The sequence below is a fragment of the Bos mutus genome, chromosome 1 (genome assembly GCF_027580195.1).
Source record: "Bos mutus isolate GX-2022 chromosome 1, NWIPB_WYAK_1.1, whole genome shotgun sequence".
NCBI lineage: Eukaryota > Metazoa > Chordata > Mammalia > Artiodactyla > Bovidae > Bos > Bos mutus.
The window spans coordinates 72,923,485-72,945,081 of record NC_091617.1 but is presented as its reverse complement, the minus strand read 5'-3'; the positions used below and the strand labels follow the sequence as shown (position 1 = coordinate 72,945,081).

The 21,597-nt window shown below is 37.0% G+C and overlaps 1 protein-coding gene across 4 annotated transcripts in view; it reads left to right on the top strand.

Annotated features, from left to right (window-relative positions):
- Positions 1-21,597, top strand: part of OPA1 (OPA1 mitochondrial dynamin like GTPase) — an 86,942-nt gene that overhangs the window by 30,690 nt on the left and 34,655 nt on the right. For all 4 annotated transcript variants that reach the window (XM_005903389.3, XM_070371605.1, XM_070371612.1 and 1 more), the window contains 9 exons: positions 2,730-2,802; positions 2,890-2,962; positions 4,092-4,207; positions 5,366-5,430; positions 6,188-6,264; positions 14,775-14,940; positions 16,881-17,033; positions 18,311-18,419; positions 18,886-18,965. In XM_005903389.3, coding sequence (XP_005903451.2) covers positions 2,730-2,802; positions 2,890-2,962; positions 4,092-4,207; positions 5,366-5,430; positions 6,188-6,264; positions 14,775-14,940; positions 16,881-17,033; positions 18,311-18,419; positions 18,886-18,965 — 912 coding nt within the window. The remainder of the gene's footprint in view (positions 1-2,729; positions 2,803-2,889; positions 2,963-4,091; positions 4,208-5,365; positions 5,431-6,187; positions 6,265-14,774; positions 14,941-16,880; positions 17,034-18,310; positions 18,420-18,885; positions 18,966-21,597) is intronic.

Sequence of the window (21,597 nt, the reverse complement as noted above, 5' to 3'; positions counted from 1 at the left end):
AGTGCAGAATTGAGGTTTAAGTGTAATTCTACAGTTATAACTAGTTTGATTCAAATTCTTAAAACTAATGTTGCTTACTCTAAATTTTGTAGGCTGACATAGTCATTAACCTCATTGCAGTATTTTTTAACATTAGTTAATATTCATAAATTAGTGTAAAACTAGTGATGGTTTAAATTCCTTCTGGACATTACTTATGTTATACTTTGTTTTAAATTTTTTTATTTTTTATTCAGATAAACATTACCTTTCTTAACTGATTAAAGAGCGTGTGGCAGATGTTCATAATAAAGAAGGCATTGGATGGGGTGTCTAGGCTCAGCATTCTTATCCATGCTCTACCAACAGCTGGCTACATGTCCTTGGGCAAATCTTGTTAATTTGTTCTGCATCCAGGAAGAGCACAATCCAGTCTATTAGGCTAGTTTATCTCTAGGGTTATTTTCATTTCTGATATTCTTGTGACTTCTATATGAGCTTCCCTGGTGGCTCAGTGATAAAAGAATCCACCTGCCAATGCAGGAGACACGGGTTCAATTCCTAGGTTGCGAAGATCCCCTGAAGAAGGATCTTGCCTGAAAAATTCCATGGACAAGAGGAGCCTGGTAGGCTACAGTCCATGAGGTCACAAAGAGTCAGACGACTTAGCCCCTGAGCATACACACAAACACACACACATGACATCTGTGCATGGTGTTCCGTGTCCATTTTCTCCTCCTCCCTTAACAAGGAAAGAACTTTGTTCCAAGGTACCATTGTGTGCAAGTTTTACTAGGGCATGCGCTCTTCTTAATTGTGAAGGCATAATGTAAAAGTGGGTGAAAGCGCACAAACTAAGCCAGATTGCCTTAGTTTCCCATCTGCTCTGCTGTTGCTATGTAACACTGGGTAAGTTATTTCACTTTTTCAGTGCTTTAGGCTTTGTCACCTGTTGGAAATGAAAATATTAATGGTACTAAAATTCTGCAGCACAGGAGACCTGAGTTCCATCCCTGGGTTGGGATGATCCCCTGGAGAAGGGAATGGCAACCCACTCTAATATTCTTTCCTGGAGAATCCCATGAACAGAGGAGCCTGGCGGGCTGCAGTCTGTGGGGTCATAGAGAGTCTGATACACCTGAGCAGCTAAGCACAAGCACATCTCATAGGTTATGAAGATTTATTGAGTTAAATGTTTGTTGTAAAGTGGTTGAGCTTAGCATGAGAGTGTTACGTAAATTGTGGCTATCATCCATTGTTATTATTATAACCTCATCCCCCATAGAACAAGAGCTTGAAATATAAATAGCCATCCCTTGTGCTTCTGTTTAGAACTTCTCTTTTTCTCACAAATCTGAAAATTTGTGGGACTATGCCTCTGTGGTAAGAATTCCCAAGAGAGACCACCCCTAGGTTCACTGATTGTCTGGAAAGACTCATAGGACTCAGTACATAGTCATACTTATACCTAAGAAGAAGATGCAAGAGATGATGTCTGAAGGAAACCAGGCTCAATTTTCCAGGAGTCCTTTCCCAGTAGAGTCACACAAGAAATGCTTAAGCCTCCACCAACGAGGTACTAACTAGAGACTCAGCACCTAAGGTTTTTATTGAGGGCTGGTCACATAGGCACCCACAAATACCAAAATTCCAGACGCCCAAAGGAAAGCAGATGTTCATAAACCACATTGATTGCACAATAAGCCACTGTTACTTAGGGAAAGTTCTGTAACAATGTAGGGGATTGTTTACCGGTTAAGTTCACAGATGCCAGCCAAGGACAAGCAGGCCTTTCTGAGGACAGCAATCTCAGCCTGCTGTGTTAACTCTTTCCTGCAGTCTCCATGACCTTAGCTTTGCCCTGTTTTCAAGGAGAAGGCCTGCCATGGCAGTATTGGTCCTGATATGGAAAAGGGAAAATGAGGTAGAAGCAAACTTCTGTGCTTCCTTCCCATTTCCCATCTTTTCTTTCATTTTCTTCTCTTCTTTAGGGTAATGAGCTTGTATTTCCTTTGAATACAGTTGAAGCTTCTATCAGTCTTTTCTTTTTACACTAAAGATTTAGCATTAGCTTAAGAATGTTACTTAGAAGAGGGATTCTTACCTCAATGTTTATCTGAATGAGTTTCTGAAAGTAGGAATTCTTTTATATTATGTGTGAATGATAGATCTGTGCAAATGTTTGTTTTTCTGGGGACAGAGTCTGCAGTTTTTATTACATTTAGAAAAAGAGATTTGACCCAAAAGAGTTAAGGACCAATGGATCCAATTTTTTTTTCAGAATTAATTAAAAAAGACCATCCAACTTTGTTAGAATTTAGATATTGGGGAAATAATAATAGTAGCTACCATTTACTGATTGCATCTGCATGCCTGGCACTGTGTTAAATATCATGTACTCTTTTCAACTACCATTATGAAAAGTTAAGGAGCTTACTTAAGGCCACATACCTAATTAGTGACAGAGCAGAAATTCAAACTAAGGCCTGACTCTAAGCCACTGTACATCATTCCAAGTTCTAATGTTGATACTTATGTTTAATAATACATTTTTAATATAACAAAATTAAATGTGTTTTATTTTTCCCTCAAATAGCATTTGAAATACATTTCAGCACTTGTACAGACATACGTTTACCTAAACATATACATATACAGCATTGTTAAATTTGCTTTCTAAATAGCATATTATGCTTTGAAATTATGTAAACTCACATGTCATGTTTATTTTTTCCTACTTTTAAAAATAGATTCAGCAGATAATTGAAGGAAAACTCTTCCCAATGAAAGCTCTAGGTTATTTTGCTGTTGTAACAGGAAAAGGTATGCAAAGATGGATCATTAGTTTTTTGGTTTTTTTCAAATAATAAAAATGAACTTAGTGAGAACTTTACCACCATCTTTCCATAGGAAACAGCTCTGAAAGCATTGAAGCTATAAGAGACTATGAAGAAGAATTTTTTCAGAATTCAAAACTCCTAAAGTAAGTATCTTATTGAAATATTTAAAGAATTGATAGTGAGGGAGTAACTTCAGCTGTTTCCAATTTAAAAGTTTCTCTTATAGCTGTCAGTTTAACGTTGACTTTCCAGAGATGAATTCTCAAACAGTCATCTGTATCTAGTAAGCAAGTCCTCAGACTACTGGGACACAGTTGGGAGCAGTTTATCACATAGTACAAAACATTGTGTTGTAATCAACTGCCCCTTGGCATATGGGCACCAGGGACAACACCAGTGCCTCTTAAGTTGTTTCCCTTACAAGGTGATTTTTTAAAAATCAACACTTATTTTTAAATACGTATCCAGATTTCTCAGAGTATTGGGGAAACTTGGGAGTGAGAGGTGGCAGTGTCAAAGAGATATCCTTAAATAGATACTGACAGATGTTAACAAAATAAGAAACTAACAGAAAAGCAAAAAGGAAATGCTAAAGAGCAACTGAATTTTAAAACATTGTAACATGTAGAGAGTCTTGAGCTAGAAGAGTGTGTTTTCCTGTATATTAGTATAGTAAGTCAAGGCAGACCTTTCACCCATAGTCTTGAGAATTATCTTTTGGGATGTGGGTAGAACTGTGCTAGGGCTTGCCTGGTGGCTCAGTGGTGAGGAATTCTGCATGCCAAGCAGGAGATGTGGGTTCAATCCCTGGGTCAGGAAGAATCCCTGGAGAGGGAAATGGCAACCCACTCTAGTATTCTTGCCTGCAGAATTCAGTGGACAGAGGAGCCTGGTGGGCTCCAGTACATGAAGTCTCAAAGAGCTGGACACTACTTAGTGACTAAACAACAACAATAACTAAGCTATTCATTACAGTAGTCACTAACCCTGTGTGCTTGTTTGAATTCAGATTAACATTAAAGGAACACTGAAGTTTCTCAGTCACACTAGCCACACATTTCAAGGCATCAGTAACCCATGTGACTAGTAGCTGCTGTATTGGACAGCACAGATATAGATTACTTTATCGTGGAAAGTTCATTGGACAGCCCTAGTATAAAGCAATTAAGTGGTTGTTCTCATTAGGTTATAACAAGCACATTCTCAAACTTGATGATAGTATTGTCCTTTCTGCCACTTTAATGTACTTTAACTCTGGTTATTGTTTTGTAGGACAAGCATGCTAAAGGCACACCAGGTGACTACAAGAAATCTAAGCCTTGCTGTATCAGACTGCTTTTGGAAAATGGTACGAGAGTCAGTTGAACAACAGGCTGATAGTTTCAAAGGTATGTTGGGTTTTTAAAATAAGCTCTCAAATTTATGTATTTTATTACCTGACAGACTTAGGCATCCATCAGATTCTTGACTTCCTTTTTGTTCATTTACTATAATAGTATATGGGAAATGGAAAAATACCAATCTTCAGTTGTATGAGAGCAGGATTTTTCCTTTCAGAGGAACAATTGCTAGGAGCACATTACAGAGTTTAAACAGAAAGCTTGCAGTAATGTTTGAGAGAAAGAGCCTAGAAAACTATAGAGAACTCAGATTCCGCCTTGTTAGAGGAATGAGAGGAAATGTGTTGGGAGGCAGAGCAGCCAGTGTACTTTCAGGTATATTGTACTGGTTCCTGAACTCCAGGCCTTCCTTTTGCATGGTTTTGCTTGCTTCCATAGTTTCATTTGGCAAGAGTATACCCTCCCGTTTTCTCAGTAGGAAATCCTACCTATTTAGCCCATTAGTCCCTCAGCAATCTTGTATTATTCTCATTTTACCAAAGAGCAGACTGAGGCAGAGAATAACTTGCCTGAATAATAATGCACCCAGCATCACACAGTAACAGAAAATAGACCTGGGATTTGAATGGAGTTCAAAATCAGAGTTGAGTTGGTGACTTGACTTCAGAGTCCTGTGCTCTTAGCAACTGTACTAAATTGTGTCAGCTGTGTGATCTGTGGATTGAAAATGGAAAAACTAAAGTCAAAAGGATTACTTTGGAAAACTGTTTCAATAATGCAGATTCTGAGATATTGAGATGGAGAAGGACATGGCAAACCACTCCAGTATTCTTGCCTAGAGAATCCCATGGACAGAGGAGCCTGGTGGACTGCTGTCCATTGGGTCGCACAGAGTTGGACATGACTGAAGCAACTTAGCATGCATATGTGCGTTGGAGAAGGAAATGGCAACCCACTCCAGTATTCTTGCCTGGAGAATCCCAGGGATGGAAGAGCCTGGTGGGCTGCCATCTGTGGGGTCGCACAGAGTCGGACACAACTGAAGCAACTTAGCAGCAGCAGACATGGAAAGCCCAGAGTACTCAGGAGCTATCAGTGCACATTCAGAAATTCAGTTAATATACCGGATATGTGAGATAGCCTTTAACCACTGTGTCTGGAACGAAGGAGATTCCTCAAACCTGAGCATCTTTCCTTCTTCCTCAGCAACACGTTTTAACCTTGAAACTGAGTGGAAGAATAACTATCCTCGCCTGCGAGAACTTGACCGGGTAATGTTTGTGTGCCTTATGGATTTTGTGTATATCTAATTTAATATTGTGCTCTAACAGAATTTAAGTTAATGAGTAAAATCTGGTAAGCTAAATTGTTTTTAACCATGATTACTAATTTTAGAGTTACAGGAATACATTTGGAGGAACAGTTGTCACTTCTACAATAATTTAAATCATTTATTACATAATATTAAAAATCAATTAGGGATTCTAGCATATGCAAACAAGTATTTAAAAAATTTTTTTCTAAGAAGTTGAAGACTATTCTTTCAAGGTCATAAATTAACATGTTTATATAATATAAACTTTTAAAAATGATACATCAGCTTTTTAACCTTTTAAACTATTCTAAGTTAATAGGACTTAAGTATTGGTTTTCCTTTATTTTAAAATGCCATCAGTTGTAAAATAGCATTAGATACTGTCACTACTATATTAAAATTAATATGTGTTGACAGCTGTCACATAACATTACATGAAAAACTTACCTAAACAAATGTTACATGAAAAGCTACATTCAGAATTGAGTGAATAAGGTGGGCATTTGTGTCCGTTTTTGTGTCCTTATCTGGTTATTGGCATTCCTGAAAAGAGTCTAGAAGAGAAGAGCATTACTTGCAGGTCATGGATACTTCAGACCTAAGCCCAGCCAGGAGCCTGTCACAGGCTTTCCTTTTAGTTATCTCTGAAAATCATGGCAGGGCAAATTGACTGTCTTATGAAAATCTTACTTACTTGTATCTATGTTGCCTAGAATGAACTATTTGAAAAAGCTAAAAATGAAATCCTCGATGAAGTTATCAGTCTGAGCCAGGTTACCCCAAAACATTGGTGAGTATTTGACCTTTTCTCAAAGACTTTACTATGTGAATTATAATGGAATACTAAAATTTAGATTGATAAGGCAGTGATTTATTGTAGCCTTGGCTCATCCCCCAAGCACTTAGTACTAACAGACAAGAACATAAAAATGTCTTTTTATAAAATAAAACCACTATTTTAGTCTAACCAATTAAATATTTTAATTATAATGAATTAGGTATTTATTAAATATCTCTGAGAAGAGATATTCTGAAAGATAGCTTTCTCCTTGCTCTTTTGAAATCTTAATTCATCTTAGGTTTTTCCTTACTTATACTTAAAAAATACATAATTTTGATTTCTGTAAAGTCTTTTAGGTAAAAGTTATGTTAAATCATGCTTTAGCTAATTATCAGTCTGTCAAAAACTAGTTGTTCTTGTTTGGTCACACATAAAGAACAAAACTACAGAGAAAATTGATTTGTAAAAGGAGAAGAGTATATTATTTTAGAATTCTCATATCTACATAAGAACACTGGTGCTTTTGTAATGTGTCTAATATGTTTTGTGCAAATCACATTTGAAAATGAATCCTATTTGAGATTTTTTTAAAATAGCAAGTAAGTGTACTCTTTTGAAAAATACTCATGCAAATTGCTCTTAAGGCCAACTGTCATCTTGAATTTATGTTTTATGTCAATATGTTGGAATGGCACTGTAACCAAACTAGGGTCAATGTATCTCAAGCAAGCTATATATAAATATCCTTTAAGTTTTTATAATCTGTATTTTAATTAATAAATAACATATAAAAATTACCTTCACAATTAAATCTGTAGTATTTTAAGAATTTAACTTCAGAGTAGAACTGTCTTTACTGCCGTTTATTATAAATATTTTTTTCTGTAACTTTTATATGCTCAGTTGGAGATTATCAAAATTGAACACAGACAGTAGTATCCGTTCCTGAAGTTTATATTCTGTGCTAGTTTCCCGATGTTGGTGCCCTTTCTTCCTCAGTAATCTCTTAAAGTAATCAAAATTTGATTTTGGTTTTAAAGTAAAATCTCTCTTCTCTCTTAATCAAAATTTGCCTATTTTTAATCTTGTTATCCAAAAAAGAATTCTGATCTTACCTCTATTTGTTGATTAATCTGAGCCATCAGGAAAGTGCACACACACACATACACAACAAATTTGTTATCTTTATTGGAGATGCGAGTTCCATCCTTGGGTTGGGAAGATCCCCTAGAGAAGAAATGGCAACCCACTCCAGTATTCTTACCTGGGAAATCCCATGGACAGAAGAGCCTGGCAGGCTATAGTCCACGGGGTCGCAAAAAAGTCAGACGCGACTTAGCAATTAAACAGCAATGCTTTTCTGTAAGTCATCCAGCTTTGGAAGTTTGCCAGAGATAGATATGTGTGTGTCTGCATGTAAACATATACATATATACATACAGAATGAATAATACTATTGACCTTACTAGATTGTATGAGGATAATATACCAAAAAAAGTGATTTGTAAAACTATAATAACTGTAATACTATGGAGAAAAATGTGCCTTTGTAAATTTCTGGCATCATCAAATGGAATGGTTAGTTTTGTTTGGACAGAGGAGTTTGAAATCAAAGTATACCTACACTTAAGTGAGCCGAGAAGATAAACGCATGGGTGGCGAAGTGAATTGTGGAGGCACAAGAAAACTATATTGTCAGATTGCCTATTGAGCCAGCAAGGAGAAAACTAGGACATCTGGTTGCTAGAGATTTATTCTTTGAGTTGCTGGATCTTTTCATCACCACCCCTCTTTTTCCCCAGACTCTATAGATTAACACAAACATTGATCAAAATAGCAGGTCCTAATCTTAGCTGTTCGTGCCACACTGATATCAACTGCATTGCACCCAAAATGTTTTATTTTTGTGACATAGTTTATGTTGTATTAGGTAGTATCTTTTTGCTACTTAATGTCTTATGTGACATTTTAGGATACACCTTTATAATGTTTATTATTATTTGAGTCAGAAGACTATTTGATCTGTATTTGGTGATCCAGAAGCACTCTTACAAGTTTTTTGTCTACTGTACTTCAGTTATATTTTAAGAAAGTTATTGGCAGTTTAGATTTGACTTATGATTCACTTTGCTTTCACTTTTCACTTTTATGCATTGGAGAAGGAAATGGCAACCCACTCCAGTATTCTTGCCTGGAGAATCCCAGGGATGGAGGAGCCTGGTGGGCTGCCATCTGTGGGGTTGCACAGAGTTGGACACGACTAAAGCGACTTAGCAGCAGCAGCATACTCTCAGCATTTTCACATAGTGTACATCACTTGATCATTAGGAGCTGATTATGTACACTAGCAGGAGATAATTATCCTTATTTAGAAGGATAACTGGCTGGATTTATAGAAATACACTTAAAAAATGGTATCATGGTAAAATGTATACATTTTTCGGTGAGAAGTATGAAGTTTATTTTGTTGAAGTTAAAAGAATGAGAGGAAAATAGGAATGCACAGTTAAGCACCCTAACTCAGGTGTAAATAATCAAAAAATGTTCTTATAATCTGAGATTTAAAGAATATATAGGTGCTAGGTAAGCCAGTGACCAGAATATTTCAGAGGCCAAGAGATAAGAGCAAGAAAAATGACACGGGTAACTTAAGGCAGTTACTTATGGTTTTAACATAGAAGAAGCAAGAGGCAGAAGATGAAATAAATGTAGGTATAAACAAAATATAGATGATTAAGGGCCTTAGAAACCATGTTCAGAAAGTTGGGATTTATCCTACAAGCAGTGAAAGCCAGTGAGGAGTTTAGGTCAGATTTGCATTTTAGAAAGATTTTTGTAGTAGGAGGAGTGGAATACAGGTGGAGAAAACTGAGCAAGGAGACAGTTGGCTATTGAGATAGTCTAGATGAGAAGAGAATAGTGACTTGAATAGTAGTTGTGCAGATGGAGAAGAGATTACACTTTTGAGATATTTGAGAGGTTACCTAGAGGATAGAAGTGATAGTATAAGTGTAAAAAAATTGAAAACTAGGTTTTTATTTGGAATTACATAATATTTGATTTATCCGTAGAGTGGATTGCTCTGCAGCCATTGAAAAATATAGGATGTTAACATGGAAAACCATGTACTCTACAGCTTTATACTGTATTAATTAAGCAGTATGTGTAATATCACCTGCATCAACACACAAATAGTAATGTAGGCATTAAATTTTTTTAAATGATAAATTAAGCTGTGAATAGTGATCATCTGGCGGCTTAGACGGTAAAGAATCTGCCTGCAGTGTAGGAGACCAGGGTTTGATCCCTGGGTTGGGAAGATCCCCTGGAGGAGAGCATGGCAACCCACTCCAGTATTCTTGTGTGGAGAACTCCATGGACAGCAGGGCCTGATGGGCTGCAGTCCGTGGGGTCACAAAGAGGCAAACACGATTGAGTGACTAACACTTTTACTTTCAGTGAAAGAGAAATTATGGAGGACTTCTTTTTCTGTATCGATTTTAAATTATTTTATGGAGTAAGTCCTATGCTTTAAAAGAAGAAAGAAAAAAAAATTTAATTAAAAGAAAGAATATATAGGTAAAGTTTGGGAGATGAAGAGGGTAATAAATAGAACTATAATGGTAACTGTATTTTGTGTTTTAGTGGTACATGGGGTTGCAAAGGGTTGGACACGACTGAGCGACTGAACTAAACTGAATCAAATCCCTGGATGATTGCAAAACTTAAGAGTAGAGAAGAAGCCTACAGTTACCTAGAACATTCACTGGGGAATTGGCCAATGTAAGCTGAGGACTAATGATTTGGAAGAGAGGTTGTGGGATTGGGAGAATGTAGCTTCCTCTTCCTGACACTGAAGCACGTTCAGCTAATGAGGAGCTTCAAGCAGCAGAATTTGAAGATAATCATTGAGGGTCCTTTGCAAAAAGTTACCTAAGTTTTGTCAGAATTTGATGGTCTGGAATTTTGTTACGATCTCCTTGAAAAGGTATATGGGTTGTAGAGTCTTGTCACAGACTGCAGCAGGAGCAGCGAAAGGCCTTCGTGGTCAGAGGCTGACTCGTGATTTTTTGTTCATCTTTCAGAAGTCTTGAGTTTGTGTTTAAAGTTGCCTGAATAGATGACCCTGATAAGCTTCTTTTCTTCTATCTTGCTGTTAAAATTCTCCCGTTATCTGTCATTATCGCCATGACTAAATGGACTTTATCCTTCTAACCCTCAGTGTGCATCCTCTCCTCACACTCTTTCTCTCTGTCTCTTTTCTCCCTTCCTCCCTCCCTTCTGTTTTTATTGAAATATAGTTGACGTACAGTATTATGTTAGTTTCAGTGTACCACATAGTGATTTGACATTTGCATACATAATGGAACAATCACTGTAAGTCTAGTAACCATCTGTCCCTATGCAAAGTTATTACATTATTATTGGTCATATTCTCCATGCTGTATATTATATCCCTGTGACTTATTTTACAACTGGATGTGTATATACCTTTTCATCTTCACCTGTTTGGGCCTCCCTTGCATACTTTTGTTTTCTGGTCGTAATGGAAAAAAGACCTGAAAATTAGCAAAGGAAAACCAGCAGCTAAGCTCATTGACCCAATAGACTTAATGTTACACAAAATGTTGAGTGAATATGAGTCAACTTGCACAGTAGGGAGTGTTGACTCTCCTCAACCAAGAAAAGTACAGTTTGGCTTTTGGACAGAAGAGGGTGTTTCTGTTACCCTGAGCTTTGTAACAGTATCCTAAAAAGTGAGATTACTTTTAAAACTGATCACTCGATAAGCAGTTTGCTTTTGTATGTTGTAGCACTATTTTACAGTAGAGATTAATTTTGGAGAATTTGAATAAATATTTTCTAGCGATAACATTTTTTCTTGATTAAAATAATTTTCTTTTTTCTATTTAGAGAACTGTGTTCTTGTAAGGTGTCTTTTAAGATACAATTTTCAGCTTGATTATTCATCCTTTATATTATCTTGAAATGTTGAGCAATTTTACTTAGCAATATTCCATAACATCTTTGTGCTCTGTGCTGATAAATTATTAAAATTGTACCAAGAAGTGTACAGTCTTGGACTCCACAGTCAACACATATAAAGTGTGTATTAATATTAGGCAAATGAGTACGTAAAAAGATACTTAGAATTACTAGTCATTCAGTTCATTTCAGTCGCTCAATCGTGTCCAACTCTATGACTCCATAAACTGCAGCACGCCAGGCCTCCATGTCCAACACCAACTCCCAGAGTTCACTCTGACTCACATCCATCGAGTCAGTGATGCCATCCAGCCATCTCATCCTCTGTTGTCCCCTTCTCCTCCTGCCCCCAATCCCTCCCAGCATCAGAGTCTTTTCCAATGAGTCAACTCTTCGCATGAGGTGGCCAAAGTACTGGAGTTTCAGCTTTAGCATCATTCCCGCCAAAGAAATCCCAGGGCTGATCTCCTTCAGAATGGACTGGTTGGATCTCCTTGCAGTCCAAGGGACTCTCAAGAGTCTTCTCCAACACCACAGTTCAAAAGCATCAATTCTTCGGCGCTCAGTCTTCTTCACAGTCCAACTCTCACATCCATACATGACCACTGAAAAATCCATAGCCTTGACTAGACGGACCTTAGTTGGCAAAGTAATGTCTCTGCTTTTGAATATGCTATCTAGGTTGGTCATAACTTTCCTTCCAAGGAGTAAGTGTCTTTTAATTTCATGGCTGCAGTCACTATCTGCAGTGATTTTGGAGCCCCAAAAAGTAAAGTCTAACACTGTTTCCACTGTTTCCCCATCTATTTCCCATGAAGTGATGGGACCAGATGCCATGATCTTCGTTTTCTGAATGTTGAGCTTTAAGCCAACTTTTTCACTCTCCACTTTGACTTTCATCAAGAGGCTTTTTAGTTCCTCTTCACTTTCTGCCATAAGGGTGGTGTCATCTGCATATCTGAGGTTATCGATATTTCTCCCAGCAATCTTGATTCCAGCTTGTGCTTCTTCCAGTCCAGCGTTTCTCATGATGTACTCTGCATATAAGTTAAATAAGCAGGGTGACCACATACAGCCTTGACGTACTCCTTTTCCTGTTTAGAACCAGTCTGTTGTTCCATGTCCAGTTCTAACTGTTGCTTCCTGACCTGCATATAGATTTCTCAAGAGGTAGGTCAGGTGGTCTGGTATTCCCATCTCTTTCAGAATTTTCCACAGTTGATTGTGGTCCACACAGTCAAGGGCTTTGGCATAGTCAGTAAAGCAGAAATAGATGTTTTTCTGGAACTGTCTCACTTTTTCGATGATCCAGCAGATGTTGGCAATTTGATCTCTGGTTCCTCTGCCTTTTCTAAAACCAGCTTGAACATCTGGAAGTTCACGGTTCAGGTATTGCTGAAGCCTGGCTTGGAGAATTTTGAGCATTACTTTACTAGCATGTGAGATGAGTGCAATTGTGTGGTAGTTTGGGCATTCTTTGGTATTGCCTTTCTTTGGGATTGAAATGAAAACGGACCTTTTCCAGTCCTATGGCCACTGCTGAGTTTTCCAAATTTGCTGGCATATTGAGTGCAGCACTTTCACAGCATCATCTTTCAGGAAATAGCTCAACTGGAATTCCATCACCTCCACTAGCTTTGTTCATAGTGATGCTTTCTAAGGCCCACTTGACTTCACATTCCAGGATGTCTGGCTCTAAGTGAGTGATCACACCATCGTAATTATCTGGGTCATGAAGATCTTTTTTGTACAGTTCTCTGTGTATTCTTGCCACCTCTTCTTAATATCTTCTGCTCCTGTTAGGTCCATACCATTTCTGTCCTTCATTAAGCCCATATTTGCATGAAATGTTCCCTTGGTATCTCTAATTTTCTTGAAGAGATCTCTAGCCTTTCCCATTCTGTTGTTTTCCTCTATTTCTTTGCATTGATCGCTGAGGAAGGCTTTCTTATGTCTTCTTGCTATTCTTTGGAACTCTGCATTCAGATGCTTATATCTTTCCTTTTCTCCTTTGCTTTTCGCTTCTCTTCTTTTCACAGCTATTTGTAAGGCCTCCCCAGACAGCCATTTTGCTTTTTTGCATTTCTTTTCCATGGAGATTGTCTTGATCCCTGTCTCCTGTACAATGTCACGAACCTCAGTCCATAGTTCATCAGGCATTCTATCTATCAGATCTAGGCCCTTAAATCTATTTCTCACTTCCACTGTGTAATCATAAGGGATTTGATTTACGTCATACCTGTATGGTCTAGTAGTTTTCCCTACTTTCTTCAATTTAAGTCTGAATTTGGCAATAAGGAGTTCATGATCTGAGCCACAGTCAGCTCCTGGTCTTGTTTTTGCTGACTGTATAGAGCTTCTCCATCTTTGGCTGCAAAGAATATAATCAATCTGATTTCGGTGTTGACCATCTGGTGATGTCCATGTATAGAGTCTTCTCTTGTGTTGTTGGAAGAGGGTGTTTGCTATGACCAGTGCATTTTCTTGGCAAAACTCTATTAGTCTTTGCCCTGCTTCATTCCGTATTCCAAGGCCAAATTTGCCTTTTACTCCAGGTGTTTCTTGACTTCCTACTTCTGCATTCCAGTCCCCTATAATGAAAAGGACATCTTTTTTGGGTGTTAGTTCTAAAAGGTCTTGTAGGTCTTCATAGAACCGTTCAAGTCATTAGGGAAATGCAAATTGAAACCATACTGAGATACCACTGTACACCTATTACAATGCAAAATGAAAATGACTAATGATACCAAATGTTGGCAAGATGTAGAGTATCTAGAACTTTCATACCCCTCTGCTGAGAATGTAAAGTGGTTCAGTCAGTTTGGAAAATGGTTTGACAGTATCTTATAAAGTTAAATATATAATTACTGTATGATTCAGACATTCCACTCCTAGCTATTTGTCCAAGAGAAATAATAGTCTGTGTCATACACAAACTTGTATTTGTGATAGCCAACAACTGGTAACAACCCAAATGTTCATCAGAAGGTGAATAAGTAAACAGATTCATGTAATGGAGTATTCAGTTCAGTTCAGTAGCTCAGTCGTGTCTGACTCTTTGCGACCCCATGAACCACAGCACGCCAGGCCTCCCTATCCATCACCAATTCTCGCAGTCCACCCAAACCCATGTCCATCGAGTCAGTGATGCCATCTAACCATCTATTACTCAGCAAAAAAGGAAATGAAATACTAATATATGCAATGTAATGGATAAATCTCAAAATAATTATGGTGATGCAAGAAGACAGACAAAATAAGAGTATATGATGTATGATTGCATTTACATTAAGCTATGGAAAATACAATCTGTAGTGACAGAAAGTAAATCTAGTGGTTACAACTTTTGCAAATGATGAATATGTTATCTCTTACTGTGATGCACAGACATGTATGTATGTCAAAACTTTAAATACATGCAACTTATTGTAAGTCAATGATAACTTTAATGATACTTCAGTGAAGCTCTTTATAAAAACTTGATACTATGTTTGAATTTGGTGTTCTTAGAACTTTTTTTTTTTTAATTTCAGGGAAGAAATCCTTCAGCAGTCTTTGTGGGAAAGAGTATCAACTCATGTGATTGAAAACATCTATCTTCCAGCTGCACAGACCATGAACTCTGGGACTTTTAATACGACAGTGGATATCAAGCTTAAACAGTGGACTGATAAGCAGCTTCCTAATAAAGCAGTCGAGGTTAGGATATAATTTAATTAAATGGGTAAGAAGCATTATCTGAAGAGAGTAGGAGCTGTGACTTTTATGATTTATTCCCATCACAGCCTCTATAGTTCCTTTGCTTCTTAAGCTCCTTTTATTCTTTATTCCTGATCTCTGTGTTGGGATTAACCTTAATGCTGCTATCAGTTACCACTATTAAAAAATTTGCTAATTGCTATGGTGTTGGTGTGAGGGTATTGGTTCTCCTTCCAAAGGTGGCATTTAACAAAACCAGCAAAATTTGCTTGAGTGTGAAATATTTTTAACTTCTTCTGTGGTTAGATATGCCACAAGGAAAGGGTTTAACTTTGTTTTCTGCAGGGTTCAATTTTAATGAAATAGTTTCCTTAGTTAAGACCCTGCCAAAAGGTTAGACGAGGAATATAAGAAAGTTACACTTTCCTCTTAGAGAATGCATTTCTGATACCGGTGTACCTTGGTTCTAGCACTTTCAGGCTATTTGCTTAGTAATGTTTCTGTTTTCTCATCTCTAAAATAAGGGTGAAAACCTGGCCTACATAAAACATTGTTATAAGGAGTCAAGAGTTAACATATGTAGAATACGTAGACAGTGTATGGTCCATGGTAATCACTCAGTAAATGCCAACTGCTTTATAATGATGACCATCATCATCCAAATTGATCTTGCCACGCACGTTATCTGAAGAGTGATTGTAGATCAGAGTCAGTGTGTTCTCTGCCTCTGTGTGAAAATTAGAATCCATGTTAAAAATAATTTTGTTTTTCATACTTACTAGAAACAAAATGTCAGTGTCCACTTATTCAAGTGTATTTTACCCTCTCCTGTCCTGCCAGTCTTTGCTTCTTTATCTCTGCTCAATTTCCTCAAGTCTCTTTTTCTAAGAACTCTTGCAGTCATTCTGCCTTCAGGTGTTCCTGACCCCTGGTCTCAACACATTTCCCCCTAAAGTAATTAGAGAGCTGCTGCCACCTCTTCTCACAAATGGCCCTGACATGGGCCATGTCCCATGATAGAGTATTTTCATATCCTAAGGTTCAAGCAGTGGAAGCAGTCATAAAAATGGCAAGTGACTCTCTTTTTTGCTACTTTCTCCCTTCACACACCTAGGTGGGGTAGAAAGACGTGAACCTGCTGAAGGTCAGGAAACAGATTTTAATACCTCACTCTGTATTCTTGGACAGTCACCTTCTTTATGCCATCCTTTCTTCATGTTTAAAATGAAGAGGGCAGAATATTAAGTGCAACAGTAACTAGCCCACATAGTCCTAAATAGGTTTAGTTCTTAATTGCTTTTGACACTGTGCTCTCATTTCACTGTTCAGATCATTGGGAGTTAGCAGTAGTACAAAACTCAATAGTACTCACCTTTGTTTGAAAGTGTTGACACATTGCTTCATATATTTGCATAAGGGCAAAGATGTGAAAAAGACTAAATCATTAAGAAATTTAAAACTTTTTACAGTATGAAAGAGGCAGGCAAACTCAGATGTTGTAGAGAGTGAAATAAGTAAGTGAACTGAGTCTGGTGGCTGATGGGGGCTGCGTGCTTTCTCTGCTGCAGTGGGCAGAGGTGTGTAGAACGTGGGCCCAGTGTTGCTAGACAGTTCAAGTGAGACTGGGAACAGATTTTATATGAAGTCTCTCAGTTTTTAAATGTTGGTTACTCATTTTTTAAAATTTAGGAGGCCATATATGTGTTGTAGCTTTCAAAACATATCGGTAGGCCAAATCTATCCCACCAGCTATTAGTATAAGGTCTTTAGGGCCGAGTTTATATTTGCTATCTTTTTTAAAAATGTGATTTCATAATGTATTTTCTGATAGACTGATTTATCACAGCTACCTGGTTTACATTCATGTGTTTATTTTTCCTGTTATACATTAAATGAAAGTATGAATATAAATACAGCTTTTTTCTTTTAAATCATTCTAGGTAGCTTGGGAGACCCTACAAGAAGAATTTTCCCGCTTCATGACAGAACCAAAAGGAAAAGAACATGATGACATATTTGATAAACTCAAAGAGGCTGTTAAGGAAGAAAGTATTAAACGTCACAAGTGGAATGATTTTGCAGAGGACAGCTTGGTATGTCATTTGTATATTAGGGTGCCAGTCTCATATTTTTGTATGATTTCTCAAATTGATATTCTTTTGTAGGAGACTATTTTTATATGGTTTTAAATTTAAATTAGGTTCTGAAAATACTGAAAATAATGAAGGGAAGAACTAGATTTATAGAATGCAATCGGCCTTTTGACATTTCTCTGCCCTTCTAAAGTCACCCTCTGCTATTTCTTCCTTGGCTTTCATTTCAGAAAAAAAAAAATCAAACCTTGCAGTAAACAGGTTTCTATAAACTTCCACAAAATTTGCATGGGCCTGAACTGTTGATAGCTGCTTCTCATTTTACCCTCAGTGATAACAAAAGGAATTAGATGCATTGGTTTTCAGTGGAACTGAGTCAAAATGTTAAGACTCCTAAAATCATAACGTGTTGGATGCTCACATGGTACCAGAAGCTCGGCTGTGTATTTTGTAAACATTTTATTTCATTCTTAAGCATATCTATTATTGTCACTGGCAAAGCTGGGATACACACTCCCACTCTGTCTTAGTTATAAAGAAAGGTCTGGCTCCTGACCTTCATCACCTGATAAATCTTTTGTTATGTAGAATGTTCTCATCACCATAGTCAAACCTTCGTTAAGCACCAGTTCTACTCAGTTATGAGACAAACTGTTGGTAAGATTGCTCTGTTTTCTGGAAATGCATATCTCACTGTGGGCTAATCCTAATTATAAGGTGTTTTTGTTTTTAAGAAATGTTTGTCTTCATATTTGAAAGCCATGTTAATTCTTGTTAAGCATCTTAATAAGATTGGTTTTCTGAGAGAGAATGGTGCCATTTTCATTCATTCAGTAATTTAAAAAGTATAAGATTTGAAAGCCAATTTTTTATAAGTAGCTCACATTTATAAGATTGTGTAGACCTTTTAAGCCTCCTTCCATTACATTTTCCACTGCTAGTAACAGTGAGATAATGTTTATTGCTTTCTTTCTTCTTTTCCTTTTTTTTTTTTTTTTTGAAAATGCTAACACGTAGGTCATACGGCAAAAAGAAGCAGTAGATGTGATCTGAACCATTAGCTCCTGAGTACCAGGATTCTAGAGTGTAGCTTGAAGCATACAGGATGCTGACGCAGGCAGATAATGGGACCCTCTGCATTTGCATGGGAGGGACATACTTTTACGTTATTGTAGATACATCTCTTAGTTTGGATATTTGCTGAGCTGTTGGTTAGAAAAAAGTTACTAAGATGACAAGACATAAATCAAAGTAGTTGTTTTTCTTTGTTATTTCAGAGGGTTATTCAACACAATGCTTTAGAAGATCGATCCATATCTGATAAACAGCAATGGGATGCAGCTATTTATTTTATGGAAGAGGCTCTTCAGGCTCGTCTCAAGGATAGTAAGTAGGAATGTGGATTATTAAATTCTTAGTATTCTCAGTGGAAAGTCATCTAACTTTAGTGAACATTGGTTAAAAAAACTTTAACATCTCAAGATCTTTGTCAGTACTACTCCAGTTGAATATTATTTGTGCAGTTTTTCAGTCAGCTGCTTGTAACTACTAAAATGTTAAAGTGGACACATGTTTATGTGTAATTATATTCTAAAAAGCTGTAATTCAGACTATTTTAGTATTTGCTACTATACTTATGGAAACTTCTTAAGCAGTTATAGTTTTCATAGATTCTAAACATATAAAATTAAATTCTTTAGCTTCTATATGCACCATATCAATCATATAATTTTTTTCTTTATTTCAACTGACTATATTGACCCAGTGTTTTGAAGTAGTTAAGAAAGCAAGATAGTTACATTTTATGTGCCTGGTAAATGATAAATTTTTTTTTTTTTTTTAATTTTTCTAGCTGAAAATGCAATTGAAAATATGGTAGGTCCAGATTGGAAAAAGAGGTGGTTATACTGGAAGAATCGAACTCAAGAACAGGTAAAAACAAACAAATCTTTAGCATTTTAATTCAGGCATTAAAATATAATCTCTGAATGCCTCTAGACCAAACTTAATAATTTCAAATATTTTATATCAGCCTTTCTAAAATATAATAAATCTTTAGAATAAACAATAAACTACAAAAGAAAGTTTTTTGAAAAGTGAGGTAGCTGTTATTAAAAAGAGTGATTGATTATTTTGTTCATTTGAGGTGTTTGAGGTAAATAAAGACTCAAGTTTAAACAGAAGAAAAAAATGATAAAGATTTCAGAGGATGTAGAATAAATGTGATTAGAATAAAAGATATGATAACTTTTTATTCTGTTATCACTGAAATTTTCTGTTGTCTATTCAAGTTATTTTATTCTTTTGCATTTTTGCTCCTGTGTTCACAAAATAAGTATAAAAATTCAGACAGGAAGTAGAATTATATAATTCATTCATTTTATAAACATTTAATGAGCACTTTAACAAAATGGTAAGGCACATATAAGTAACTTTATAAGTGAATAAATAGGAAAATGTGTAGTCATTAAAATCCTCCCTCTACCCATTTTTATTCCTTCCTTGTTATGGTTTCTTTTCCTATTAGCATTGAGTCTTACACCACTATCTCTTTCTTATGTCAATTCCTTAAATAAAGATTGTAAATAGAATAGAGAATCAAAATATATAGATGAAGAAAGTAACGCATAAGAAAAAGGTGGCGTACAATTCATTTCCTTTCTTCCTTTCTTGAATCCATATAATTAGCAAAATGAGACCATCAAATGTGGAAATACTGAAAGAGCAGATAAAGAGAATAAAAGGTTACCAAATGATATATCACATATTTTTTCTTTATTTTTTGTTTTCATTTTAAAAAGAATTATATATATTAATTATATGATCAGCACCCTATTATTTTTTCTGGTTTACACATTTCTTATTTCATAAGCTGACTATCTTGAGTCCCAGTTGTCTTAAAATAGTGAAAAGACAGTCTTCCGCCTGTCTTTCTTTCTAATTTGATTTTTTTTGGGAAAATGAGTCATGAAGAGACTGAAGAGAACCTGATGAAGTTGACGGAATTACGGTTGGGTCTGGCCTCTGTTCCCCTGGAGAAGGAAGTGGCAACCCACTCCAGTATACTTGCCTGGAATATCCCATGGATGTAGCCGGGCTGGCTACAGTCCATGGGGTCACAAAGAGTCAGACACGACTGAGCAACTTCACTCACTCACTCACTCACTTGCCTGTGTTCAGAGTACATCAGTTAGTTACCTCTGCTCTCCAGATGGACTGCGGGGAGGCAGTCTTTCAAAAAAGAATTTCAAGGATATCCATCAAATATTTCTGACTTTGAGACAGGAAGAGACATTGATTAGAAAGAACTGGTGTAAGGCAGATAAACTCCAGGGAAAGTGGTGTCTGACCCTTAAGGCTTCAGTTCAGTTCAGTTCAGTTGCTCCGTCGTGTCCGACTCTTTGCGACGCCATTAATCGCAGCACGCCAGGCCTCCCTGTCCATCACCAACTACCGGAGTTCACCCAGACTCACGTCCATCGAGTCAGTGATGCCATCCAGCCATCTCATCCTCTGTTGTCCCCTTCTCCTCCTGCCCCCAATCCCTCCCAGCATCAGAGTCTTTTCCAGTGAGTCAACTCTTCACATGAGGTGGCCAAAGTACTGAAGTTTCAGCTTTAAAATCATTCCTTCCAAAGAAATCCCAGGGCTGATCTCCTTCAGAATGGACTGGTTGGATCTCCTTGCAGTCCAAGGGACTCTCAAGAGTCTTCTCCAACACCACAGTTCAAAAGCATCAATTCTTTGGCGCTCAGCTTTCTTCACAGTCCAACTCTCACATCCATACATGACCACTGGAAAAACCATAGCCTTGACTAGATGGACCTTAGTTGGCAAAGTAATGTCTCTGCTTTTCAATATGCTATCTAGGTTGGTCATAACTTTTCTTCCAAGGAGTAAGGCTTAGTTAGGCTTAATTAGGTCTAGAACAACCAATGATGGCAGAACTTAATTCAGCAACTAGTTGTAAATATGCTTTAGCCAAACATTCTCAGAGAAAAATGGTTCCTGGTTGTATGTTACTTTCTCAGGAACTTGAACTTAAAAAGAATCCCTTAAAGAGAAGCAGGGGAATTACTGGATTGACCAAAAAGTTTGTTCAGGTTTTTCCATAAAAAAACAACAACAGGAAAAACCTGAACAAACCTTTTGGCCAACCCAGTAGTTTTAAGGTCAAAGCAAGGATCTGTAGAGGAAACTTTCTTCTAGGGTTTCAGGGCAGCGTGCATAAGATCCATAGATGAATGGAGGCCATCCTTTGGAGAGGGGAGTGACAGGAGAATCACAGGGGAGGTGTTTGTATAGATATGTTTTGTTTTCTCTTTCAAAACAAAGCTTCATGTCAGAATCATTGAATTAAGTTCTCTAATCTTTCTAACCCTCCCACTCCCAGTTGAAAACCACTGGTCTAGGCTTCCTACCTGGATGTTTTATTGAGAAACAGATTCTAGAAGAGATCGAGAATATTCCTAAAGTCTCATACTGCAAATTTAGATAGCTGTGTAACAGTTTCATTTCTTTTTGAATTGGCAGGACTTAGGAAAAGAAACTTAATTTTGTCCTG